The sequence below is a fragment of the Micropterus salmoides genome, unplaced genomic scaffold (genome assembly GCF_014851395.1).
Source record: "Micropterus salmoides isolate LMB-PRFRI ecotype aquatic unplaced genomic scaffold, ASM1485139v1 Ms_hic_scaffold_9, whole genome shotgun sequence".
Classification (NCBI taxonomy): domain Eukaryota; kingdom Metazoa; phylum Chordata; class Actinopteri; order Centrarchiformes; family Centrarchidae; genus Micropterus; species Micropterus salmoides.
In genome coordinates this window covers 6,515,975-6,543,972 of record NW_024044681.1, presented here as the reverse complement: position 1 = coordinate 6,543,972, position 27,998 = coordinate 6,515,975, and the positions used below count along the sequence as shown (strand labels likewise).

Below are 27,998 nucleotides of genomic sequence, written 5' to 3'. Positions count from 1 at the left end.
GATTCTACTTATAGAACCTGGTTCTTATTGAATCTCGGTTCTGGTTCACCACATATCGAGCCTGTGTTTGAAACGGAAGGCAGTTGCCTCGCTAACTTAATAAACAGCCATTTAGCCTTAAGTGTAATTTATTCTTTTGCGTCGAATCGACGGCGTAGGCTACGGGGCTACGCAGAGGCTACGCCGTCGCCTGACGTGCACCTCCTCAAAAATGTAACTACACGTCAAGTCGCCGCGGACCGAGCCAACAGGAAGTGCCCGTGCTTTGAATTAACTTTTACTAGCGGCCAAAATGGCAGCTGTAATAAGGTGGATCAATATATTTGACCGTCGCAACCCGAGCGAAATGACTCACCTCACCATCAGAATGTGATCCATTCGGTCGGTAACATTTGAAAAGGCTACACCAGCCGCACATTTACAATTTACCCCCTATTTACATCAGCGGAGCGCTAAACCACAAGTTAGCCTGCTCGGCCAGTAAAGGTCACCACAGTGGACGCTGTAGCGCTACCGCCGACTAGCGTTTGGGGGTGTAATGGCAGAATGACGAAGACACCGACGCACAAGTATAAATGCATGGCTGCAGACCCTACGCAGGAGTATAAACCAAGCTTTAGCATTAGCTAACACTCGATGCCTCGCTGTCCTTTCAGACACCTGCTGAGACAGCAGTTTAGCCCGTTTCAAACCCAGCCCTTGTCACGCTCGTTGATCTTCCTCCTCGCTCCTCCTCCCCTTAATGTCTCTAAAGTGAAAGGAGTCTCTGTCCTAGAGCGGCGTCTCTGGGACTCGTCTCAGCTGTAGCCATCGTCGGTTTCCCTTAAGTATAAAAAGTGAACGTCAGCTCATCTGTGTTTTGTACCTGAGATGTTGCTACTGTTAGCGTTAGCTGGATCTGGGAGAGCGCGACACGTTGAACACGGTGAAGCGTTCCTTCAAATTCACGCCGTGTTGAAGGAAACGCTTCGTCACGTCGGAGCTGCTTCCTCCCTCGCACCGAACCTCCTGACTGCAGCTGGTGCAGTTTGTTAGTGAAGTTGAGTCAAACTTTGGAGCGTTTGCTGCGGTCCGCCACGGTCCAGGACCGGAACCAGAAGGACTCTCTTCTTCAGGCTTTGTTGACGGAACACATAAGGTGACGTTAGGTCGGCGTAGCGGCTGCTGGCAGATCAGAGACTCTTTAATGGACGGTAAAATGCTCACTGTAGTTCAGTCAGGAGCTGAGATATGCAGGAAGTTAGGAACCGAGAAGCAGAATCCAAACGCACGGGAAATTTGATACCAGTTCCGACTTGGAACCGGTTCTTGACACCCAACCCTAACTTTAACTGGCCTATTTTACAGACCTTCACTTGTTCATGGTGGCCATTATTATGGTATCAGTATTATCTGAATACCAAATTTAATGTAAGATGTGACTGTACGCCTCTGACTGCAGCTCTGGAGATTTACAATACCACCAATTAGCGGCGGGGCCAGACGTACAGCCGGAGCTTGACAACAAAACCTTTGGGAAACATGTTCTACATGAGTAGTGAGATGGTCCAAACATCAAGACGTTGTCTCTGGTGGTTCAGAACCAGCAGTCACAAGCTGCGGTATGAATACAAAAAAATCCACCCAGACGTTGAGTGACGAAGCCTGAAAACGGTGAATAAGGATGAGGCAGCAGGTTGTTTCTCCTACACAGGTGCCGTGGCGTTGGCCCACGAAGGGAACGAGTCCAGGTCGAACATGAGGCGACCCCAACTGTTGATGGCGAGGCTGATGCAGCCGATCCCGATGATGTTCATCACCATCCCGGCTTTAGCCTGCAGGGGCGCAAAGGTGGGAAGAGGTTATTCTGAATTCATGGGTAGGTTTGAATACCCCCCCGCCCCGCCACAGACACGTCCTAACAGGACTCACCATGTCGGACACTTTGAGGTAACCATAGGAGAAGACGATGGCGTTGGGGGGCGTGGCTACCGGCAGCATGAAGGCGAAGGAGGCGCTGAGGGTGCAGGGGATCATCACGTACAGAGGGTTCAAGCTTATAGACTGGGACTGAGTCAGGACACAGAAAACAGCCTTCAGTAAAGGTAGATAAGATACAGACAAACTAAAAACTCACAGAAGAAATCAAAAGTTAACTTTTCTTAAAAACCTCATTCACTTGAGTTTCCTCGTCTTTTATGTTATTCTGTAGCTGTTAAAGTCAATAAAATGCAACTTCCTGCTAAAATGTTTCACATTAAAGGTCTGCCAGTAGCTCAAGGAGGCAAAACCTGCGTCCTCTCTAGCGGCCAGCAGGGGGCGACTTAAACCTGCGTCCTCTCCAGCGGCCGGCAGGGGGCGACTTAAACCTGCGTCCTCTCCAGCGGCCGGCAGGGGGCGACTTAAACCTACGTCCTCTCCAGCGGCCGGCAGGGGGCGACTTAAACCTGCGTCCTCTCCAGCGGCCGGCAGGGGGCGACTTAAACCTGCGTCCTCTCCAGCGGCCGGCAGGGGGCGACTTAAACCTGCGTCCTCTCCAGCGGCCGGCAGGGGGCGACTTAAACCTGCGTCCTCTCCAGCGGCCGGCAGGGGGCGACTTAAACCTGCGTCCTCTCCAGCGGCCGGCAGGGGGCGACTTAAACCTGCGTCCTCTCCAGCGGCCGGCAGGGGGCGACTTAAACCTGCGTCCTCTCCAGCGGCCGGCAGGGGGCGACTTAAACCTGCGTCCTCTCCAGCGGCCGGCAGGGGGCGACTTAAACCTGCGTCCTCTCTAGCGGCCAGCAGGGGGCGACTTAAACCTGCGTCCTCTCCAGCATCCGGCAGGGGGCGACTTAAGCCTGCGTCCTCTCCAGCGGCCGGCAGGGGGCGACTTAAGCCTGCGTCCTCTCCAGCGGCCGGCAGGGGGCGACTTAAGCCTGCGTCCTCTCCAGCGGCCGGCAGGGGGCGACTTAAGCCTGCGTCCTCTCCAGCGGCCGGCAGGGGGCGACTTAAGCCTGCGTCCTCTCCAGCGGCCGGCAGGGGGCGACTTAAGCCTGCGTCCTCTCCAGCGGCCGGCAGGGGGCGACTTAAGCCTGCGTCCTCTCCAGCGGCCGGCAGGGGGCGACTTAAGCCTGCGTCCTCTCTAGCAGCCGGCAGGGGGCAACTTAAGCCTGCGTCCTCTCCAGCATCCGGCAGGGGGCGACTTAAGCCTGCGTCCTCTCCAGCGGCCGGCAGGGGGCGACTTAAGCCTGCGTCCTCTCCAGCGGCCGGCAGGGGGCGACTTAAGCCTGCGTCCTCTCCAGCGGCCGGCAGGGGGCGACTTAAGCCTGCGTCCTCTCCAGCGGCCGGCAGGGGGCGACTTAAGCCTGCGTCCTCTCCAGCGGCCGGCAGGGGGCGACTTAAGCCTGCGTCCTCTCTAGCAGCCAGCAGGGGGCAACTTAAGCCTGCGTCCTCTCTAGCAGCCAGCAGGGGGCGACTTAAACCTGCGTCCTCTCTAGCAGCCAGCAGGGGGCAACTTAAACCTGCGTCCTCTCTAGCATCCAGCAGGGGGCAACTTAAACCTGCGTCCTCTCTAGCAGCCAGCAGGGGGCAACTTAAGCCTGCGTCCTCTCCAGCGGCCGGCAGGGGGCGACTTAAGCCTGCGTCCTCTCCAGCGGCCGGCAGGGGGCGACTTAAGCCTGCGTCCTCTCCAGCGGCCGGCAGGGGGCGACTTAAGCCTGCGTCCTCTCCAGCGGCCGGCAGGGGGCGACTTAAGCCTGCGTCCTCTCCAGCGGCCGGCAGGGGGCGACTTAAGCCTGCGTCCTCTCCAGCGGCCGGCAGGGGGCGACTTAAGCCTGCGTCCTCTCCAGCAGCCAGCAGGGGGCAACTTAAGCCTGCGTCCTCTCTAGCAGCCAGCAGGGGGCGACTTAAACCTGCGTCCTCTCTAGCAGCCAGCAGGGGGCAACTTAAACCTGCGTCCTCTCTAGCAGCCAGCAGGGGGCAACTTAAACCTGCGTCCTCTCTAGCAGCCAGCAGGGGGCAACTTAAACCTGCGTCCTCTCTAGCAGCCAGCAGGGGGCGACTTAAACCTGCGTCCTCTCTAGCAGCCAGCAGGGGGCGACTTAAACCTGCGTCCTCTCTAGCAGCCAGCAGGGGGCGACTTAAACCTGCGTCCTCTCTAGCAGCCAGCAGGGGGCGACTTAAGCCTGCGTCCTCTCTAGCAGCCAGCAGGGGGCGACTTAAACCTGCGTCCTCTCTAGCAGCCAGCAGGGGGCGACTTAAACCTGCGTCCTCTCTAGCAGCCAGCAGGGGGCGACTTAAACCTGCGTCCTCTCTAGCAGCCAGCTAGCTTGGCTTCAAAACACTCAAGCTGGGCTTTTAATGTGAAACATCTACAGGAAGTGCAGTAGCTGACCCCGCCCTCCCTCACTCCGACATCCTGGATGTATGTGTGGAAACGTGTGTTTTGGGTACCATGGAGGCCAGGATGGGCAGGAAGAGCGTTGCCGTGGCAACGTTGCTGGCACACTCTGTGAAGGTGGCGATGAGGAGGCAGAGGATGACGGCGATGGCCCAGGGAGGGACGGAGTGGAGCGGCGTCATCTGACTGCCGAGCCAGCGGGACAGACCGGACTCCTGGCAACACACACACACACACACACACACACACACACACACACAGCCTTGTGTTACCATTTCTGTGACCCTCACAGACATGATTCATTCCCTAACTCAACCCTTAACCATCAACATGTCTAATCTGAACCCTAAACCAGGTCTTAACCCTCAGACGGCTCTTTAAACTTTTGGGGTCCAACATTTTGGTCCTCACAAACCTGTCAGACCCCACAAGTGTAATAAAACACACACACACACACACACACACCTCGCTGCCTTTGGCCAGAGCGAAGCCTCCTCCCAGCAGCAGGACGATGTTCCAGGGCATCTTCTTCTGAGTCACCTTCCAGGTGAGCAGAGAAGGGGCGGGGCCTCGCGACACCTGGGACTCTGGATAAAAAATATTTAGTAGCACAGAAACATGTGTTTGTGTTCCCGTGTGTTCGTTCGTGTCCCCGTGTGTGTGTGTTACCTGTGTCAGAGCTCCGCCTCCAGCAGCAGAGGAAGGGCGGCGGCTCGGAGGGAAGAACAAACAACAACACAGCAACAAACAGAGAGACGGTGGCGTCTGTGACGAACCTGCGGAGAGAGAAACGTTCTTTAATCAGCAGGAAGCAGCAGAGCGAAACGACCTGAAGCCTCCTCTCTGAAACCAGTGACCTCACTACCCCTCAGGAAAGTGACAGCACACGTCATTTCTAACTGTGTGTCCGGTCACGCTTTAAACTGCTGCTGAATGTCCAGGATCGGGTCAGTGGATCCAGAGCGTCTCCAGCATCAGAACCAAAAAAAATCCACGAGTCGCGCCACGCTTTTGTTCCGTCCTCTGTCCGGCGTCAACTCCCTCCGGAAGCTCAGCTGACGAGCTAGCTTGCAGTGCATTTCTACTCTGTGTTGCTAACGTTAGCTGGGCAGCGCCTCTCTTGGTCGCACAGCGTCGCGTTCTCTGACAGATTTAGATTTTTTTTTACATTTCAACACCGACGGCTAGCTGTGTTTATAAACTGCATGTGCTCATCAGACCGGTCCTGACAGTCAAGGTTACACCTCTGGACTAATGCAAGATGGAAAGCACAGCACCGGCTTTTACTACCGATTACATATTGAATTTAAAATGTTGACTAGCTGAGCATGCTGGGTAATATGGATGCACACCTCTCAGTTAATACTAACCATTAAATATTCAGCCAAGCCAGAGTATAAACGGTCTGAACGGGTCCGATGCAGCTGATGAAAGTAAAATTAGTTTAGTTATTTATTGCTTGAGTTTGTCAGTAGAGATGCTGGATCATCAGCCAGCACAGCTGACTTTATGTCCACTAATACCGTTTAATGAATCTTGTTTGTTCATGTGGAGGTCTGCTTACTCCGACAGACGGAGCGGGACTGTAGAGGTTCGCCCTGTCACGTCACGTCACATTGACCTTACGATCATTTTAAAATTCTTTACTCTAATAATATAGGGGAGAGCGCTGGGCGGAGAGGGGAGCGCTGTCAGTAAGTATTCAGCCATTATTGATCGTTTTCACGCGGTGCAACACCGGACGCTCAGCTCACAGACGGGGATTTCAACACCAAGAGTTGCAAACACCCAGCATCCAAAAGCACGGAGAGATTTCCAAATCTTGTGCTTTTTGTGTGTGTGTGGTTTTTTTTTGTTTGTTTGTTTTTTAACCTTTTCAGCACTTTCATTAAAACAAAAACAGTCCAGGAGGGATTTTATTTCCCCTGCTGTCGTCTGAACAAACACAGTTAGAGGCTCACATTAGACTTCACTCTGACAACTACACCAAGAATATTACATCACGTCTGACAGTTTGTAGAGTGAACCATTTACTGATAAGTGGAATAATTATCAGCTGCAGCTCCAGTAAAGTCCAGACGAAGTTTTCAGAGGCGATTTCCTCTGTTTTCTCTTTTTAACCTGCAACAAAAAAAACAAGGTGCTATATTCTCTTTAAGTCTTTAAGGATAGGAACACTATCTGTACACATTATTATTACCAATATTTATTGTTATTCATATTACACTTCTACCATATAGCCTGAAGTAAATACTGTCCATTATCTTTCTTTATATTTTATTTACCAACATTCAGTTATTATCCTATTCCTTTATATTTTGTGAAACATGAGCAACTGTGACAAGAAGTTTCCCCTCTGGGATCAATGAAGCAACATGATCCAGTCCCGTGTTCTCTGTCCGTTAGCTCTGTGTTTGCTGTACGGTCGCTCTTTAAAGCTTCTTCAGGAAGCTGCAGCCAGACAGATGAACAACCAGCCGAGAGTCACTATAAAGCCGCTTAAAGCCGAGAAGCTGCAGGTTCAGCTGATGATTCGCTACCAGAGACATGGACACGCTGTCACGTTGTGAAGGGCGGGTTTATGTCCTTATTTATCCGTGGTTCAGTTGCAGGTACGGTGCTGTGCAAAGGGTTTAGGCACGTGTGGAAAAATGCAAGAATCTTTATAAATAGACATAGTTTATAGTCATAGTTAGTTTGATAATTGATTAATTGTATTTATCAATTAACAAAATGAGTATACAGAAGAAAAAACATTTCTTCTAGGTACACTTGCACAAAGTCAGGGATTTTGTAAGCACGTCTTCTGGTGTATGAAGCAAACAGGCGCCAATGATCATAAATTCAATACGTAGGTTGAAACACAATCATTACAAACTTCACAGCAAAGGTCGCCGAAGACAGTTTACTGTCAGAGTCATTCACCAGACTGAGCACAGCAAGAAGACAGTTACTCTGCATCAGCAAGGTCTCTCCCAGGCAGAGATTTGATGGCAGCCAGGGGTTTCCAGATGTGCTGTCCAAGCTCTTTTGAAGAAGCACAAAGAAACGGGCAACGCTGAGGACCGTCGACACAGAAACTTATGGCAGCACATGATGCTTCCTGCAGGAAACACTGTACTGGTCAGGAGAGTCAGGTCTGCAAACAGGGCCGCACGACTCCACTCTTTTCACACATGGAAACACAGGAACTGGGGTGCACAAAGAATGGCAGCAGGTGCTCTGGACTGATGAGTCTATATTTGGAATAAAATATTTTTAGAGAGAGAAGCACTGTGGGGAGTTCTCCAAGAGGTTTGGGCCGACCCACCTGCAGAGGTCCTTCAGAAACTGAAGGCAAAAGGTGGTCACACCAGATGTTGATTTAAATGTTTCTTCTGTTCACTCACTTTGCATTTTGTTAATACATATAATCTATTTTTGAAAGCATCCTTACTTTACAGCACCCCCTCCCTCCTAAAACAGTCCTGTAAATGTCCCGTCATTGTTTTTCATCAATGAGTGACATCAGCTTGGGTTGGGGTTCAGTCAGTTGTTCGGCTGTTTGAGCTCCACTATCAGCCTGTGTAATCAGGAAACATGTTGAAATCCTCTGTTTGCTCGTCCAAGGCTGCTGCCCGGGCCCGCCGCCTTTAACCCCTTGTTTCTTTAGAAGTTCGAAGCATCCCACTCAGCTGCGCTGCAGAATCAGTAAAGAAGGGAACTGACCCGTGAGCCCCGTTGCAGGTCCACAGATGCTCACGACAGCAGAAAACGGTGTTTATTTCTTTAATGAAAAATAACTCCATGTATACAGTCTTTTCACCGTACTGTGGAGGGAAGCCGAAGCACCCAGAGAGAAACCGCGCAGACACGGAGGAACGTGCAACACAGAAAGGTCCAGGACGACCGGCTTCCAACCTTCTTGCTGGGAGGCGAATGATGACTTAATGTACTTATTTTAACCCAAACCACCACCTTTTTTACAACCTTTACCACCTGTTGTGGTGACTTTGCTCACCTGTTGCTGGAAAGGTCCTAGCCAACGTTTTAGGAAAACGGTCTAATATGTTGTTTCTGAGACTCGACGATCGGCCTATTTTGTCGTTTAAGTACGAGGCCGTGGTTCAGCAGCTGCTGGATGGAAATGTGGTTCACGACCAAATCTGCAGAACTACAGACGTTCCCGTCAGCCTCAGCTGTAATGTTAGCATGCTGGTTTTAACACTTTGCTCAGAGCATCACAGAGCTGCCATCAGTCTTGTCTTCCGGGTTCATTCACAGTGTTTTCTTTGCTCTGAGGGAATAATACTGCAGTGAGAAGTGTTCTACAACACTCTGATGAGACCAACATGATGTCTTTGTGTGGTGTCACTGTAACAGTCCGACCTGGTCCCGCTGCCATCCTGTTAAAATTTCTGAACATTTATCTAACAAGGTGCATGTCTGAATTTTACAGCAGATCAAACTGTCTGTGTTCCGTCAGGTGGAAGCAGCAACAAAACTGGCTAAAATTCAACTAAATGTTTATGTAAACTAATTTATTGGTGACTTAGACAAAACAAAAAAAAATGTTCAGAGATTCTGTCGACTAAGAAATGATAAAAAAATAATTAATTTGACTAAACATGATGAAAGACTGACATGACTTCTGATCTCAGGGCTAAATCTAAGAACAACGAACACACGACAGGATTATAAAAGTGATTCTGACTGAAAGAAACCTTCAGGTTGACACCTTTGCAACCTTTTGTCTGAACTTAAAAACAGGAAATGCTTGAATGTAGAAACTGTTTACTGATTTTGCTCTCTTCAGAGAAACAGGCTGTGTTTGTTCTCAGATTGCTGTTGAGCCGATGTGTTTTCCTCTCGCTTTTAAGAAAAAAACGTGACAGCCAACAGGGCAAGAACATCCGTCAGGACAAACGGATCGATGGACGGTGTCCTCCGCTGGTCCCGTGACCCAGCTGGCACTTTATGAATGAGCACGTATTGATAAGAAAGCAGGTGATGGGTGAGGGGGCGGAGCCAGCCAGGTGAAATAAGGACCGGAGAGTGTAAACTTTCCTCACCTCACGCCAGCTTGTACAGGTCTGCGTCCAGGTCTCCGGATCGCTGGTGACGCGCTTACTGACGAGTTTTTCAGTGTCAGTATGGGGGCGGCGTCTTCAGAAATGACTTTTAAATCAACATATTTCTATTGGTTTCATTTACTGACCTCATGCAGCCATTTCCTGTTCTGTCTTTTTGCGTGCAGGTGGCGCTACAGGAAATGCAGCTAAAAAGTCTCGGCCCTGGCTGGTTCACACGGCCCGCTGTACGTTTGTCAAAGATGGGAACCTGTGGGAGGAGGTCATGTGACCTGACATCCACCAGAGATACCAGAACCAAAGTTATGTTTGACGTTAACTAGAACTAGCTCTCTGTGTGTTGCAGCGGCTGTTCCTCTTTTATAGTCTCACATTTTATCAATTTTATATATATATATTTGTTAGCGGTGGGGTGAAATTAATCGATACCACATAGTATCGCTATGTTTTCTGTGGCAATAGTGTATCGATACACATGAAGTCTATTATATAAATTGCACATCAGAATTGAACTTTTTGGTACTAGAATAATAAAATCTATTGCTTTTTCAGTCCACTAGAAAACTCAACAGCCCCATCTAGTGTACCGTAAGTGGGTCATTTGCAAAACATGGCAATATGTTTAAGAGTGTAATATATCGTATCGTGAGGGCCCCTGGTGATTCCCACCCCTAATATTTATTTTAGTTCTCATCTCAGGGCGTCCAATACCAACGCTTTCAGAAAAAGTGACAAAACGTAGTTATTTGACGCCCAAGGTACCCTTCAGCTGAAGGTGCGCCTCTATGAGTGCCTAAGCCTAATGGCCCATTTATACTCCTGCGTAGGGTCTATGAGGGCAGGATCTATCATCAACAAGGCCCGGGCCCCCACTGACACTCCCCCTTTCAAATAATACAGTCGTCTCTGCACATGTAAATTGTAAATCGTGTCAGGCACGTAACACATATTTGTTGTTGATCTTTGTTGTTGTATATTTTTATGTTGTCAGTTTATATATTTGTACACAATATTCTGTTGCGTTACTTCTGCACGGCACAGACCCAGAATACTGCACATGTATATATCTGCAATGTTGTTCTTCCATTCCATATTTATATATTTCTACATTTATTTATGTTGACTGCATGTTTGTCTACATGTAGCACCTTATCACCACAGCAAATTCCTCGTATGTGTAAAACACTACTTGGCAATAAAGCTCCTTCTGATCTTCTGATGCACGTAGCCATGCATTTATGCTATGGTGCGTGCGTGCCATTCTGCAATTACATCCCCAAACACTAGTCAGCAGCAGCGCTACAGCGTCCACTGTGGTGACTTTTGCTGGCTGAGCAGGCTAACTTCCGGTTTAGCGCTCCGCTAACGTGAATGTGGGTAAAATTGTAAACGTGCGGCTGGTGCAGCCTTTTCAAATGTTACTGACCGAGTGGATCACATTCTGATAGATAAACGAGTCATTTCGCTCTGGTTGCGACGGTCAAAATATCGATCCATACAGCCACCGTTTTGGCCGCTAGTAAATGTTACTACAAAGCACGGGCACTTCCTGTCAGCTCGGAGACATTGCGAGGCTACCCATCCGACCAATCACAGAGCTTACGGTCCGCGTCGACTCGACGTGTAGTTAAATTTTTGAGGAGGTGCACGTCAGGCGACGGCGTAGGGTAGGGGGCTACGCAGAGGCTACGCCGTCGATTCGACGCAGAAGTATAAATTGCACTTAAGTCACGCTGTTTGAAAGGGTCAGGAATGACGCATGCACATCCTCTCCCTGCCACATTGTTTTGTTTTTCTTTTACACATAGTCCTATAATTCTTTTATAACTTGCAGATATGTTTATTCTATCTTTGGATATTTTTTTATTTATTTGTATCAGCTGTATGTTCGTGTCTGTCACCTAATCACCACAGTAAATGTATAAAATACTACATGGCAATAAACTTCTTTCTACTTCTGATCCAATAATCAGTGCATGTTTTTTTGCAGTGATGCAAACACTTGATTTTCAGTCAAAATTCAGAGATAACTTGTGTAAAGAATGAGCTGATGTTTAAAGGGGGCACACTAGTGGAAAGCCTCGGTGACCTGCGGCCCGGTGAAGCGTGCAGTTACAAAGGTCAGACCCTCAGCTGGTGATGTGACGCCGTTTGTCCCCGTTTCCTCTGTTTGTTCTTCACCTCTGATTCCTGTGTGTTCATGGATTTTGGCCCCGAGGCAAGATCTCAGTTAAACAGCAGTTTGGGTTCATTCATTCCTCTGAACTGAACTTTACATTAATGCAGGACCAGCGCTGAACACACACACAGAAATCACACATTTATACAAGGCAGCATTAAAGAACTCCAGACTGCAGTTTACAGGATGATTCACCCTGTGACTACAAACTACAGCCCAGACCGTGCAGATCCAGATCCACAGAGGAAACATGTTTTCAGGTCCAATCAGAAGGAAACTTTTCTGCACTGATTCACGAGTGAATGAACTGCGGTCTGATTACCAGAGTCCATTACAATCTTAATCCACGACAAGCGTTATTGATGTCCAGTGCCAGTACTCCCAGTTCACGTGATGGCGTGTGTACTGGCTGCTACAGTTAGTGTATTCATTATTTTTTCTTACTGTACGGCTGAACACTAGTAGAATATTTATTCCAGTTACAGCAGTTTCACGGTCTGCACGGTGATCAGTCTCTAATTTGTTAAGTGCTAACTCGTCAATAATCACAACCTTTCATGCAGAACAATGAGGTCAACGTTGAGTTTGCTTTAGCGTATTGAGCTTTTTTTAATGTCCCGCCCCTTCCAGGCTGTGATTGGTGGGTTCAAAACTGACACTGACGAGCAACTTTATAAACATGTAATAATGTCTAAACAAGAGGCAGCCGATCTTCTGATCAGGTGAGAGCAGGAACAGGTGAGCATCTTGCTGTGCCCCCTGGGTAATGCAGTTTATTTAGGGCCAACTGACCCTTCGCTAAGCCACGCCCCAAATACACAGCTAACCAATCACAGCGCAGTATAGGACTCGCTCTAACTGAGGTCCGACACTTTCATGGCTGCGCTCCAGTGACTCGAATGCAGAAAGAGTCGTTTTCGAGCTTTTTCTGGCTGGATTTTTCTAAGATCTGGTCAAACGCTGTTCCTGGAGTAATAATTACAGTCACTACCCAGAGAGGCTGAAAGGAGAAGGACGATTTATTCTCTTTCCAAAACCTAAATAAATCCAGAAACATGTCGGCTGTGGATCGTTCCTAATGTGATGTTAGTTAGCTAACGCTAGCTAACTTCCTGCTGTTCTGCTTTTTAATGACTGTAATAATGAACAGAGGCCGACCAGCTGTACAGGAACACTGCTGATCCTTAATGTCGTTGTCTTTAGTCTCAATAGTCAATAATACTGTAATAGGTGGTTCACTTTTACTCTGTGATCGGTAGGCTTTAGCTTCTGTCTTTATTTATTTCAGAGGCCAGTTTCTGGTAGGCTGCCGGCACATCGAGGGAGGGGAGACCAGGGGGGAAATGAAATGTGTGGACTGTCAGCGAAGTGGAGTTATTCCTCAGAGTCACAGACGAATATAAAGTTAGCAAAACAAAAAGGTTGGAAACATGGGAGATTACGGCGCACGGTCTAGGGCTGTGCGATATGACGATATCTGTCGTTTGACGATAGAAACACGTCTGTCGTTTACAATTCTGCTCTAACGTTTATTTGCACCGTTTGCACCGCGGTGAAGTTTACCTAAAACTGGATAATTCTGAAGAGGAGGACTCAGACCACGCGAGCAAAAACGAGGAGCTCATACCAAAGAGAGGAGTCAGCCGTTCCAGCCATGATGTGTGTGTCAGGGAACGTTTAATAACTCGCCCACGGACTTTCTGCTTACCAGACATGCTGTGGTTGTGATGTTGGCTATGGCAGCAGGAGAGTTGTATCGCTGCTCTGGGACAGTCTCGTCCTCTCATGTTAGCTTTGCAGCAGCAAGTAAGTTAGCCACAGTTTGCTAACCCCCAACCAAGCTAACGTTAGCTACATTAGGTTACTTGCGGCTTCGTTGTTCACTTTACATCATGGCGTTTGTTCTGGTGTTGTATTTCTCCACAATTGCAAAAGTTACCCCACCTTTATGATGCAGAGAAATATCACGAGTTACTACAACGGTAACCCGTAATATTTCATTGATAATAGTATTTCAAATGATTCTTTATCGGTATCTCGTTACTTGGATATAAATTGACCTTTATCGGGATGTATATAGTTATCTGTGTCTCACAGGTCCGTGTGGGCTGAGCAACAACAGCAACATATACTATGTTTATGGTACTCACTCGGCTTTGGCGTTGAAGACGTGGGTGGCCCAGCCGTCCATGAAGCCCGGGTCTCGCGTGAACCACAGCACCACCATGAGGATGAAGAGCCCCAGGACGCTGACCTCTCCGTAACTCATCGGCCCCAGACGCCGATTCTCATCTCTGATAACTTCGTACGCTGCTCGCTCCTTCTCCGACTGGACCGCGCCGCAACCCCACGTCTTCCGCAGGCTGCAACGAATGAAAGCCAAAGTAAATTTAGTGATCTGCTCATTAAAACACGGGCTGATATTCTGCAGCATGTCTGCGGGACGCAGGCATCCAGAATAGAAACTTTATTGTCATCGTAAATGTGCAATGAAGCAGTAACATGAGAAGATGTGTAACTTTTCCACACTGGAAGGTCAAATGGAATCAAGGGTTGTGTTTGGGGGTTTTGGTGAAGAGACTCACTTGCAGCCGACGTAGAGGAACTGCAGCCAGAACCAGGCCAGCGTCAGCATCAGCGCCATGATGGGGAAGGCGAACACAAACCATGATGCAAAGTTGATCACGTCTCCGTTCTGAGGGAAGAGTCTGCGAGGAAGAGCCCGACAGGAAGTCACAACAGAAGTTTAAGTAGTGAGATTTTGCTCATTGAAGGTCCCGATTGCTGTACAGCCATTTCTTCAGCAAAATCATCATCATAGATCATATAATTTAATCTTAAATATCAGCGTAAGATTATAATTTACTCCAAATACAGTGACGATCTGATGCAAGAATTTAAGGACTGATTCTTTCTAAATGCGTGAAAACCTGGATTTTAAGGTCAGTGGTGTTAGACGTTCCCTAGAACAGTTATGTAAATGAAAATATTTGCGCTGTCGCTGCCCACATCCATTTAGACCAAGTGTCCCAGCAAGCGGTGCGACCGTCCCTGGGCGAAGGGGAAGAGACCGGGATAAGAGCTAGAGCTATACGACTACCCAGCCTCCTTTCCTGCGATATCCAGTTCCTACATTGTTTTTTTGAAACCTGGCTGCACAACATCAAGCTTTTGCTCCTGACATGCTGAAGGTTTTCTGCACCAACAGAAAACAAGACTCGGTGTCAAACCAAGTGTTGAACCAGAGCAGCTGCTTCCCTCAGGCTGTAATGCTGCGTTCCAGACAACTCGGAAATTTCCAACCTCCAACTAGAGAGAGTATCATGGAACGCCACGTGAAGTCAGATTTCCTACTTGTGAACTATATGTACCTCTGCTTCATGAGTAGCGGCTGAATGACGTCGCACAACCATGGCAGCGCCCGTTGTAAATGGTAAACTAAAAAGGCAACCAAGTCTTTTTTTACACGCATTTATATTAAATAAATACACACTATCACATAGTAAAACCTGTTCTGCATGTAAACTGATGTAGAAATATGTTGCTAGGTTACAGTAAACGATCTCTAAGTCATCTTCTCTGCACAAACGTTATTCAGTAAAATGGAAAAAATGCCAAAAACATTAGCAAGTTTAGCCTTCTACAACATTTAGGGACTTTTGACATTTGTTTTTATTAAAAACAGCCCTAAGTTTTATGAACACCAAGAGCAGAGCAGAGGCTGCAACTGTGCGCACACTTTGTCACAGTCAGCCACGTTTTTCGTTCTCTTTCGTCGTCACGCACCACCGTGCACCTGGAACTCTCTCAGGTTGGATCATCCTCTGCGCTTCACCATAAAAAGTAGTTTTCGGTTGGGGGCTGCAGGTCACATTTCATTGTACGACTCTGGCCTTGAGTTTGGAAGGAAACTGTCTCTTGGGTGGAACTGCTAACAACTCACACAATACATCTGAAACATGATCACAACTAGACACTTTATTTGTCACAATCCAAAAAGGTTGAGAGCCACTGGTTTAATCTTTAACGATGTGTTGGGTTTTGTAAAATGTAAAGTAACGTGCAGGTCAGAAAGTGCAAATTTCATCTCTAATGTAGTGGAGTAGAAGCAGTTGTACCTCAGAACCTAAGTGCAGTACTTTCCACCACGGAAGCCCGTGATGACCAGTGCTGGAAAGTAACTAAGTACTCAGGTACTGGACTTTGAAGTTCAGTGACTTGGTGCGGTAGTTTGTCTGTGCAGCGGTTCATGTGTTTGTGTACTGGCTCTTACTGGCTCATCTGTCCGATCAGAACCAGGTTGGGTCCGGTTCCGGTCAGAGTAGCGATGCCCCCGATGCTGGCAGCGTAGCACACACACAGCAGCAGCCCTTTACTGAACCTCCTCCTCTCCTCCTCCACGTCGCTCAGCTCCTCCACCTCCATCTGGCAGCAGGCGCTCTCCACGGACACGACCACTGCCACACAGTCTGTTGTCATTTTACTTTTTCCAAATCATGCAGCAGCTTTTAGAATTCTTCCAGGCCGCCTTTGATTTCTGTTCATTTCTGTAAACTTTGTGAACTTTTAAAAAACGCAGTTCTGACTGTGCGAGTCATCCACGACTCTCCTTCATCATCATTATCTGAAGTTAGAGCCCTGCAGGCTGTGATCTCATTACAGCGAACGCCCAGAATCATTCTGTGTCTTCCATTAGAAAACCATGTGCTCTTTTTTAACCCTTATTTGTTCACATTTTGGCAAATTGTCAGCATTAAAAAGTCTGCTGACTCAGCTAATAACAGTTCCTGTTTGCAGTTTTCCCACTGATGTACAGATAAATATGACTGCATTACTTTGACACTGAAGAAAAACATTAAGCATACGTTCTGAAGTCTTTTTTCTTCAAGGAGTTTGATTTTTGAACCAAATTGTGGCACTCTTATCACATTGCTAAAGGTTAGGTGTCAAAGCACCCATGAAGGCACCAACAAAAGTTTCCAGAGGCGAAAAGTTCCCAGCTCTGAACAGTCCTGCAGTGACTGCACACGACAACTACCACACAGTCATCGCTGAGGAAAGATGGGCAAATAAACTATAGTTAATGTAAGGTTACAGATAGGAATCTATAACACTTGGTTAAGGTTGGGGAAAGATCGTGGTTATGGTGAATAAAAAGGCAAATGGCAGTTCTGTGATGGAACATGAACTCTAGTCTCCTGCACAAACGGAGATCCACCACCACAATCTGAATTTAAAGGAATACTCCACCAAACTCACAAAGAAACTCAATGCAGCTTTTCCACACTTCTTTCTGGTGAAAGAACCTGCCTGTGGGTGTGTTATTCTACTGTAGCCTGGAGTCCCTGGACAAGCTGCTCTTCATATTTGACAGAACTGAACAGAAACCGATGGCTGCGCTGATGGAAGAGGACCAGTCAGAGGACTCACCAGGCCCGCGGTAGTCTGATGGAGGCTTGTCCTGTGGTGTTGGTTTGATCATCTCCTGTCTCTCCATCTGAACCTTCTCCTCAGGGGACACGTTGTCTTGTAGGGTGCTGGTTTTCTCATGCAGACCTGGAAGGAAACGTTCAGAAGTTCAGTGTCAGACTCTCAGTGCATCCTAAATCCACAGTGTTTAAAGTCACTGAGGACTGTTACAGATTGAATGAATGAATCTAAATGGATTGCAGAGAACACAGACTTTGGTGATCCTCCGACTTTTCCAGGTCAAAGTTTTGTCCGATACTTGTTTTTGGTAAACTGATGACATTCCTATCAGCTGAGTGAAGGAACGACTGTCCTAAAGAGTTGTTCCTGATTCTCAAGTGCATATTTAATCTCTGCTCTCTCTCTCTTTCTTTGACTGCAGGCTTTTCACTTCATCTTCTAGTTGGGCTGAAATCATTATTATATTATTATTATATTTTGGTCAATATTGTTATTGATAATTTAACACGATTACTGATTGACCCGGGACTAGGTGGAGAGGTTATGTCTCCACACCTCAGGATGCCCCAGTCAGAGCTGGTAGACGTGGCTCAGGAAAGGGAGGTTTGGATCAGGGGTGTACTGGGACTGAAATTCAGCCCGGGGCTTTGAGCTGGAGAGGCCTTTTATCTGAGCTCCCTTTGGGGGCGCAATATTTTTTTGTAGTTATTTTAATACACATTTGTGTTTTTGTTGTATACAGCTAAGGATGACAGCTGCCTCCTCATCAGAGGGCTAAAATACTTAAATATAATTAAAAACTACAATGCATTCCCATAAAATACAGCAGTGTGCGTGTGTGTGTGCAGAAAAATCTAATCCCTCAGGTTCTGGTCTGAGTAGGCCTCTCCGTGGCTCAGCACACTCATGCACAAGAAGAACATCAGTAATAAACATGAATATAATATGCATCACCTGCACTGACCTTAACAGCTAATACACATATAAACATCCCGAGCTTCCTCGCTTATATACAGCCTAATGTATATGTCTGTACATAAATGCATATATAAATCATTTCAGTGTATAATAAATGCATTAGCCTCCTAATCAGCACCCGTCTCTGCCTGTGCAGGTTCCTGCCTCACCTGCTGCAGAAACCTCTCTGCCAAGAAGTTGGTTGATTAGGCGCATTCAGCTGCCTCTTACATTTATTTCTCCTTAATTCTTATTTTTTCGGTACCACAACTTTCTTTATCCCCTTTCTCTCTTTTCGCCACAAAACTTGGAGATTAAACTCGCCCCAGATGGAAAGTAGGCCTAAACTCTTTTGATCGGCGCCGTTGAGCCAATCAGATTTCAGCAAAAACGAGGATCAGTCCAAGTTGGGAGGGGCCGGATTGGCCCAGACTGACAGACAACGTTCGCTGCAGCTGACCGGCCAGCTGCCGTGGATCATATATTAAAACTCCTGACCCCCGGCCGGTTCCGCCTGAAATGGACCGGCCTTAATGGCCACTCCGCCCCTGGTTTGGGGGACTCTCGGGTAAGATTAGGGAGATATTGTGAGTTTTTTAAAAAAGGTGAACATTATTAGATCAAAAACTCTGATCTGCCCTGGATCATGCCACCCCTACCTCCACCTCCAAGGACTTACTACTTTCTGCATTGGTCCTGAATAACTTGTGCTCTACAGATTTGTCCAATGTTGATGTAATTTTGAGACACTGGTGGATGGTTTTCTAAAGCAGGACGTCTGACCTAGGAGGGTCTGGTGCTTTAATTGTACCGTTCTCCAGGACGTTCGGAGCAGCAGTTTGCACGACGCTGCTGCTTTTCTCCCGATGTTCCTGGTGTAGGTCGACATTGCTTTTCTGGGTCTTGGAGGAGGGTTCAGGGTCTGCGTTGCCGTTGAGCTGGTCCAGGATGGCCTGGACGATGGGGACCATCATGGCGGTGGTGGCCGTGTTGCTGATCCACATGGAAAGGAAAGCTGTAACTCCCATGAACCCCAGCATCAACCTGGGAGACAAAGGAAGAGGTGATGATGTTACACGATGTTCGTCAACGAAAGAGACCGGAGAACCAGAAACAGGATCGGGGGGGGGGGGGCCTAGTGCCAGGAAGACCATCTTTGAGCCTCATATTAACTTCAGCTGAACCTTGGAGAACACATGTTTTAGGGTTACTGGTTGCATTTGAAGCAATAAGTTTTACATCCAATCAAAGTTCGGATGTTAACAAATAAATCAGACGATGCAAAAGCAAATTATTGATATTCCAAGAGTTCTAGTCTTGAAATAAAATCCAGAGTCCTCAATGTCCGAGACAAGACCATCAGAAAGTGGTCTTAAGACCGGTCTCGAGTACTACAACTCTAGTACAAACCTAATTTTTTGACAGGTGGAAAGTTGAGTCAGGTCTGATCCTGACAAACTCAGAGTCTGAAGAGGAAATTAACGCTTTTGTAACAATGTGACCTTTTCTCCGGCGCCACCCTCAAACGAAGAAAACCTCATTGTGAGACCTGAGATTTGGTTACAATTTGTCATTTTCAGGTGAGCTTTCTAAATAACGCCACCGCACCTCTGTGTTAATAAACACAGTTTTGTTCAGAGTCTGTGTGGGTACTTGTGCAGGAGATCAGGTGACTCACAGGGCGGGTCGGACCCCCACCAGCAGCAGCACTCTGAGCGCGATGCGTTTGTGCAGGTTCCAGTGCTCCACGGCCACGGCCACCATCAGCCCCCCCACGAACAGCATGTTGGTGTCCTTCAGGTACTGCATACACACCTGAACAACAACAGAAACAGTTTACAAGGGCGGAGCCAAATCATGACAACAGGCTGCGTTCAGACTGCAGAGCAGTGTGAACAGGTCACATGCGCTGCGTTTCCACCGGAGGGACCAGGGTCTACATTTAGCTCTGGGGGGTGCAATAAAGACCCCAAAGAGTCCCTGCTCGGGGGGTAGTACTTTCCCAAAGTACTGGTACTTTGGGGGGGGCGGGGCTTGCCTTGCAGTGAACTTCTGAATGTGCGAGTAGAGGCTACTGGCTTTAACTGGAGGATGGCGGCTGTTTTTCTACGACTGCTCTTCTTTTCCGCCGTTGTTTGCAAACCAATAAATCACAACCAGCAGTCAGAGAGCCGCACGAGTCTCGCCGACGTCGCCTGAGATCGAACGTCGGTATTAAATGTGTTGCTGGGAAACAGCAGCCGGCGTGCAGCGGTGTGTTTACAGCGAACAGCTGATGGAGTGAAGCTAAATACTGGGTCCTGAGTGGTTGTTTGAAGTTTCTACACAGAGCTGAAGGCGGTCTCCTCCTCTCCGGATTACAGCAGGTAATAAAGCTCGTTCCTCCGACGCTCAAACTTTATCGTGCGTCTCTTCATTTTACTCCCACAAAAAGCTGCTTTAATGGTCAAACACAGCCTGTAGTTTTTCATTATATTCAGTCAAATCCGATGTTCGTTTGTAAATGTTGCTCATGGATCGTGGTTACAAGTAATGATGCCTGTGCGTCGCTGTGACGGCGTGCAGGCCTACAGCCTACGCCAGCTGGTTAATCTGCCTGAACTTCGCAGGTCTTTAGACCGCGGTGGAAACGCACAACAGAGGCCTGAAGGAACCTTTTAGTTCCTCGGAAACAGATCCGAGGGCTTAAAAGTCCCGGGTACTTTTGGTGGAAACGCGGCTCTGAAGTCTGATCCGTTTAGATCAGATACCGGTCTGATTGTTCGAAATGCGACCTCAGTCAGGACGGACAGATCGGAGTGCGACTCTGACGTCATACTAGATCTGAAGTGAGCGGCGAGGCCTGCAGCGTGCACGCAGCTTTAGATTTTAGTAAATCTTTTTTATGTCAAGACCCAAAAGCATAAAACAGCAGCGTCCCTGCCAGGAACCATGACAGCCACCACGTCCACAGGGCTCCAGAGTGACACCAATTTGTCGAGTGTGACTAAATGTTTTCGGGGACACTGGTGGAGCTAAGATTTCGCAGAACAATTTTATTCACCGGCCCCCAAACTAACTCGTAGAATCAAAAGCAGAGAAGCGGCGCTGGATTTATACTCCTGCAGGGGCTCGACACAGATACCTATGGCGTCGCCAGCGAACGTGTGCATCCGTGTTGCTCTGCGGTTAGACCGCCAAAACGCTGGTTGGCGGGGGGGTATTCTGCCGTGGAGCCGGCTAACTTCCTGTTTAACCCTCTACTAACTTGAATGGGGGTGAAATAACAATTGTGTGGCTTTTCTAGACTTTCCAAATGTTACTGACCGGATGGATCAAACCCCGATAGTGCAACACGTCGCGGGGGGATTATCCCGCCCCTCCCGCTAGAAAGCCAATCGTCTGCTTTAAACTTCCAAAGTGGGAAACATTTCAGGCAATCATGTGGCTCCACTGACGTAAGGGTCTGTTTTACTTCTACTGCGCATGGAAGTGGTGACGCATGCGTAGTAGAAGTAGAACTGATCGGGAAAAAACGCTTTTTAAACCTTATTTTGGGGCAAAGTTGTCAAACTTTTTCAGCGATTTTTATCAGATTTTAATGCTGATTCTGTTTATGTAGTGCGGTTCTGGCGCTCTCCCCATTCATTCAGACAGGAGCCTGGTATTGTTAGTCGAAATAGCTGCCCGGAGGCGTTGCCAAGATGGCGGCCGAGTGGCATGACTTGCCTAAAAGGACTTGTGACTGAATAGAAAGGAGGATAAATGAAGTATAACATGTATATCTACAATGTGTCTGCAATGTTACTAAGACTGTATCATACTGCAGTAGTTGTAGTACTGGCTGTAGTACAGAGTGTAGTATAGTGTGTGTGTGTGTGTGTGTGTCCAGTCTTACGTCTTTGGACTCCATGATGCCGAGGACGGGAAACAGGATGGTCGGCAGCAGCGCCGTCACCGCCAGCGGCAACACCTCAGTGCACCAGTACACCGCCATGAGGGCTATGACATAAGCACAGGCCGCTTCCTACACACTCACACACTTAACATTTCAGGTTGATGCAGATTCTTGGACAACGACAGACGTATCACTTAGTTTCCTGTGTTGATGTGAGGAAGGTTACAGCCTCCTCTTCACTCCACACACACACCAGGTCTTCACTTGGAGGTAAGACGCCTGTCTTTGGTGTGAGAGACCCGGGTTCAATCCCCCACTGTGACCCGTCCACCATTGTGTCCCTGAGCAAGACACTTAACCCCTCGTTGCTCCTGAGGCGTGTGACCTCTGATATCTGTAAGTTGCTTTGGATAAAAAAGTGTCAGAAAAATGTAAAAATGTAAAGCTTCATGTTCGGCAGCGTTTACCGTAAAGCAGCGCCCCATTTAGATGCCTGTCCCCTAATTCTGACCTGGTGTAGCTGCACAGGTCTCAATTAGACGCCTGATCTGGTTTTTATAGAAGTTCTTGAAACCCAGCGGGTCGCCCACATGAGCTGCTTAGACCACACATACAAACCTAAAGACTGAAAGTTTTGTCAGTGTGGACCTGCTACACGTCGCTCAGTTCATTTTATGGGAACGATTCAGATTTAGCGTTAGGGTCTCTCTCTCTCTCTCTCTCTGTACGAGGTCGGCCTAGATCAAATTAATGATTTATAATGGATACGTTAGCGATAAACAGTTAATAAACATTTTGACAGCAGTCTATTTCCCATCTTTGCTGAGCAAGAGTTTCCCTAATGTAGGCAGGGTGGGGGCCTTTCACTGAAGTTTTACAGTATTTATCAAATCCGTTTCTGGGTTTTGGTGTTAACACCTTTCACACCTCAGATGACAGGAACCATCCCATAATATCCACACACTCTTTTCAATCTCAGAAATAAAGACCAGAAGTTTCCCTAAATTTGTCGGGCTCTCAGAGTGCTGATTTAATAATCTGATTCAGTCTGAAACAAACGGAGCAGGTTCCTCTCGCTGTCTCTGCATTCAAACCACATTCAACTGCAAAAACAAAAAGCTGTTTTTGTGGGAAGTAGAGACGTGTTGATCCAGACTCGTGCTGAGAACCCCGAGCTTCAGTCTCGAGGTGATCAGTCATCTGCTGTGAAGACGGGGAGCGAAAGTTCCCGTGACCAACACGAGCGATGGACAAAACTACAGACGTTTCCTAGGAAGGAAAATGAAGGAATGTGCGACCCTGTGTGTGACTTCAGTGTCAAGAGACTTCACATGAAGCATCAGAGCCGGTTCAAACTCTCACCTGCTATTTTCAGTGCGTTCACACTGACTAGTATGGCAGCAATGCATTATGGGTACTCGGAGGGTGATAACGGTCAAAAAGGTTCTCACCCTCAACGGTCGCCATCTTGGCTACGTAGCGGAAGGGGAGGGGCCACCGACGTGTTTTAAAACCTGTGAAAGAGTAAAAAAGTAAAAGATCGTTCATTTTTATTAATTTTAAATTAAATTTTATTAAAGTCAAGTGAGCAAACAATCCCTGCGATGGACTGGCGACCTGTCCAGGTTGTACCCCGCCTTTCGCCCGATGTCAGCTGGGATTGGCTCCAGCCCCCCGCGACCCTGTACGCAGGATAAGATGGATGGAGCAAATAAGCCAGCAGATACTTTGGCGGGCAGCGATCGCAGTCAGATGTTTCTGATAATGACCCGGCTGGTTATAAATCACCATTAAACGACGCTGTGCAGCGAGAAGGTGTTTGATTTGAGACGACACCACCACTATGTGAAGTAAAAGTAGTAAGTTCTTTGTTTTCGGTTGTTATTTTAATGTTGCTTGATGAAAAAATGAAAGGCATGAACTCGTACTGTACATCCACTCTGTGAAAAACAGCTGGACTGTAGAAAGTCTCTCATTTGAAGGCAACACAGCCTCCATCTATAATCTGCAGCGTAACGCCGCTCAGCTCATGATTTATTTCTTTTAAACACTTTTTAACTGAATATTTCTGCAAACGCAAACTTGCCTCCGAAGATATAATAGTGAAACTATTTTACTTCGCTGTAAGTACATTTAACTAAAACTACCTACATACTTTTGCTTCAGTAAAGGATCTGAGTACTTCTTCCACTGCTGGGAGGAGATGGACGACTTCTCTGCGGCGTCCCGGACTGGAGCCATGAAGCATTTACACGTTTCTCCACAGCCATGTTTTTGTCCTTAAAGGCAGATTTTTAGGAGAACACACGTGGAGCTGCACGGGGTGAGCGTGAGAACGCAGCGAGGATCAGGGAGAGCATAACAATGAGGTGAAATGACCTGTGAAAGAGATTCTTCTCCCTGCAGCTCGCCTGGCAGGGCCCCAGAGGCTCCTGGGAGGACTCTGACTCTGTTTACACTTTCATTTATGTGAAGACAAAGAAACCTGCGCAGAGTCTCACACACACACACACACACACACCTTTTTACTTTCCATTTTCTGCTACTTTATATAAGAAATGATGATGTGTTGCTGCAACATGCAGGTTTTGTTCCAGATGGCGAACACACTCACAGCTTAGCATGAAAACAGCAGCCGTGCCTTCCACACACACACCGAAAGAACACACACATTATCAGCTTTGCACATTACACACTCTGTTCAAGAACTGAAATTAAGACACTTGAAACTGCTAACACAAATTGTTTTTTCTCTAAACCCTTGACTTCTGACCCAAAAGTAAACCATAGAAACCAAAGTTTGCATTTCAATTACACACAAAAACCATCAAATACTATCAACCTTCTGAATCCTGCAGGGAGGAATTTTATAAAAAGGTTTTCATGAACCAATGACTACGACATCGGCCAGAATTTCAGATGTGTTCCATGAGTTTGATACGACGTGACAGTCACGCAAATACTGAAGTGTTTAGACTTAAAGAAGTGTGACCAGAGAAATGTGGCAGAAAGGGTAAAGTGTGAATAGACTTAACGTAATGGTTCAGTGAGGAGGGAGCACACGGAGAAAACAGTAAGACAGCGACCAGTCAGAGCTGTAGCGCCGCACACACACCTCAGGTGAGCTGCCCCTTTACTCCCCATTTCTCAGTCTGATTGAGCTTTTCAGCGTGGCGTTGGACGGCATTTCACCGCCAACCACAGACCCTCAGGTGGGGTCCACGGCTGGACGCGACACGCCACACGGTATTTAAATCTTGGCGCGTTTATTGAAATGTGAGTAGATTCACTGAACGATCCTGCAAACGTGTTTTTATTGATCCTTCTGAAAAACAAGCGTGAGGTTTTGATCGCAGGAGCTCATTCTGACACAGAGGTCAGACGTTTCTCTCCTGCTGTTGTTGTGTTTGGCTTGGGTGTACAGATTTGACACAACCGGCCAAATTCTGCATTTTGTGTGTTAGCAATCGGGAAAAGCTGGAAATGGGCCGTTCTGGGTAGAGTGGGGTAAAACGCCCCCCCCCAGCTAAATGTCTATTTTCTGACACATTAAAGAAAGTTTTATTGATTTTTTGTTTCTTTAAGAAGGCCATGCTCAGGGCAACATATTATACAGCTACAGCTGACAAATTAATTTGTATTTAATCAAATGTATTTTTAGGGAAAAGTCATTTTCCACATGGGGTGAGATGCATGTGAGCATATGTGAGCTTCTGATAGAGTCTAACCAACATCTAACTTATATAGAGCAAAACTAAAGGGCATAAACATACTAATCTAGCATTTTACTACTTTAACCAAAAACTATAAACAAACTTATCTTCAGGCTCCCTTTAATGTAAATATACAGATATATATATATATATAAACTGAAAAAAAGATTACAGCTTATTTTAAATGTTTATCAAATAATTTAAAAGAATTGTGATGAAACAGAGGAAATTTTTAGTTCAGTGAGATGAGCGGCAGCCAGAAGAAATGTTGGTGCTGGAAATAGAGAAAGACTGACGGTCAGAGTGCCTCCTCCTCCTCCTCCTCCGCCTCCTCCTCCTCCTCCTCCTCCTCCTCCTCCTCCTCCTCCTCCTCCTCCTCCTCCTCCTCCTCCTCCTCCTCCTCCGCCTCCTCCTCCTCCGCCTCCTCCTCCTCCTCCTCCGCCTCCTCCTCCTCCGTCTGTAGGATACTTATGTATCCAGTAATGTGGGGGGGGAGGAGGTGAACGTTGCTCTGAACTCTGACGTGTTGTTTTTCTGTGAAGATTTCTCTTCTGAGTAACTTATGAACTGAACTTTTAACCCGTCCAGACTCTGTTAGTCAATCAGTGACGGGAAGCTGTGCTCGTAACGCCCAAACAAACCAGCAGCAACCAGAGGCTCTAAACCAGTTTAATCATCAGTAAACTGGTTCATTTAACTGGTCAGCCATGTAACTAAGTCTTTCCATTTTAAGCTAATTTATACGTATTCAGAATATTAATACAAACTAATAAATTACCATAAATCATTATGGAAATCAGACAGCAGTTCATTAAAATCAGCTCCATCTTCGTCAGCGGCAACATTAAAGTGATGAACACATGAATGCGTCAATAATTATCAGACAGTAATGAAACATATATTATTATTATTATTATTATTATAAGTACTTATACTCATTACGCATTTATCTTTAAGTATCCTAGATTTTGAACGCAGGACTTTCACTTGTAACTCAGAGTCCTTCTTCGTCCTCCGTCCCCTCTGCTGGTGCTCAGTTAGTGGTGAACTGGTTCACTGGTTGAGGCCTGTTAGTTTCACTGGTTGGTTTTCAATAAACTGGTTTTGTTACCTGGAGTATTTATAAGTAACTGGTTTATTTGAGTGGTTAGACTTTAGCAGACTGGACAGATGGCAGGAAAGTTTGTGTAACTGGTTAATTTATGATATCAGTCGGTACATTTAAACTGGTCTGCACTGGTAACATGAACTGGTCAGTGTTAGTGCTCCATAAACTGGTAACTTTAACAGGTTGTTGTTCAGCAAACCTTTAATTTTAAAGTCTTCCAGTATATAGTTTTCATTTACAATATCAGCTATTTGTAATATTGGTACGTTTAACTGGTCAGTGTTCAGTAAACTGGTCATTTAAACTGGTTAGTAGACTGTAAAGTGTTATAATAAACATATATACAAACTGGTGAGGTTTCAGCTGACTGGTTATTTAGACTGGTAAGACTGGGAAATGAAAGCTGAACTGGTCTCACCGTGGTGCTGACAGCCAGCGGCAGCAGGATGAACGGGCTGCAGACCAGGACGACGGCGCCCTTCAACCTCCAGAGCTGCCGCAGCATTTTCACCCGCAGAGGAAGAACCGCCATGGAGGATGATGATGAAGAAGGTGATGATGAGTAAGTTTAAATGACTATCAGAGAACATCTAGGAGCCTCCTGTCTCTTCACTGCTCACACTCTGTCTGCCGGCCTTTTCTCTCTCTCTCTCTCTCTCGCTCTCTCTCTCTGCCCCCCCCCACCTCCAACACATTTGTGATGCATTTCACGGTCGACAAAATAAATATTAACTTTATGTGAGTTACTACACACACGCGCACACACTGTCCCTGCAGACTTTATCTAAACTCTCAGCAGAGCAAACACCGGAGAGGAAACCAGATCTCCTGTTTTCCCTCAGACTGAACTCACCTTTCAGCTTTCTGCACAAATTCAGCCAATCAGGTCACAGTTAATCCCGAGGCAGCTGCGAGATGACAGTCATGAATACCAACCGGCAGCTGTGAACCTGAATCCCCTGATTTTCGAGTCCTAAACAGGCCACAAAGAGGGCGGGGCTCCGGGAGCCTTAAACACTGCTCTGGATTTTTCTGAACCACTTTATTGTGGAAATGTTTTTATTCATGTAGCTGAAGTCAGTGGCAGGTTAATTCAAACCCTCTAACAGAATGTAAGTCAGCGCTGCTCTCAGATCTGTTTCTCATCAACCCTGCTGCGTCATGATTCAGTCTTCCCTCCTCTTTGTGTCTCTGTTTGGGGAAGAAACCTCTTCTAAAGGGCTCCTTTTCATTTGAATTCAGTTACAAACTCCTGGACTCTAATAGAGTTTCAGCAGCTTTTCTGCTCATGTTCTCTCCCACAGATCT

General features: G+C 47.1%; 1 protein-coding gene across 1 annotated transcript; it reads right to left on the bottom strand.

Annotated features, from left to right (window-relative positions):
- Nucleotides 1-290: 290 nt before the first annotated feature.
- LOC119895616 (solute carrier family 13 member 5-like) lies at nucleotides 291-27,342 on the bottom strand. The gene is made up of 13 exons (XM_038708854.1): nucleotides 27,109-27,342; nucleotides 21,870-21,998; nucleotides 19,671-19,807; nucleotides 18,804-19,036; nucleotides 17,036-17,161; nucleotides 15,879-16,062; nucleotides 14,191-14,313; nucleotides 13,756-13,968; nucleotides 5,027-5,133; nucleotides 4,823-4,944; nucleotides 4,411-4,572; nucleotides 1,912-2,049; nucleotides 291-1,814 (listed from the first exon to the last, which is right to left on the bottom strand). The coding sequence occupies exons 1-13, from the start codon at nucleotides 27,220-27,222 to the stop codon at nucleotides 1,686-1,688; spliced, it is 1,917 nt and encodes a 638-aa protein (XP_038564782.1). The 5' UTR covers nucleotides 27,223-27,342; the 3' UTR covers nucleotides 291-1,685.
- Between the last annotated feature and the right edge of the window lie 656 nt (nucleotides 27,343-27,998).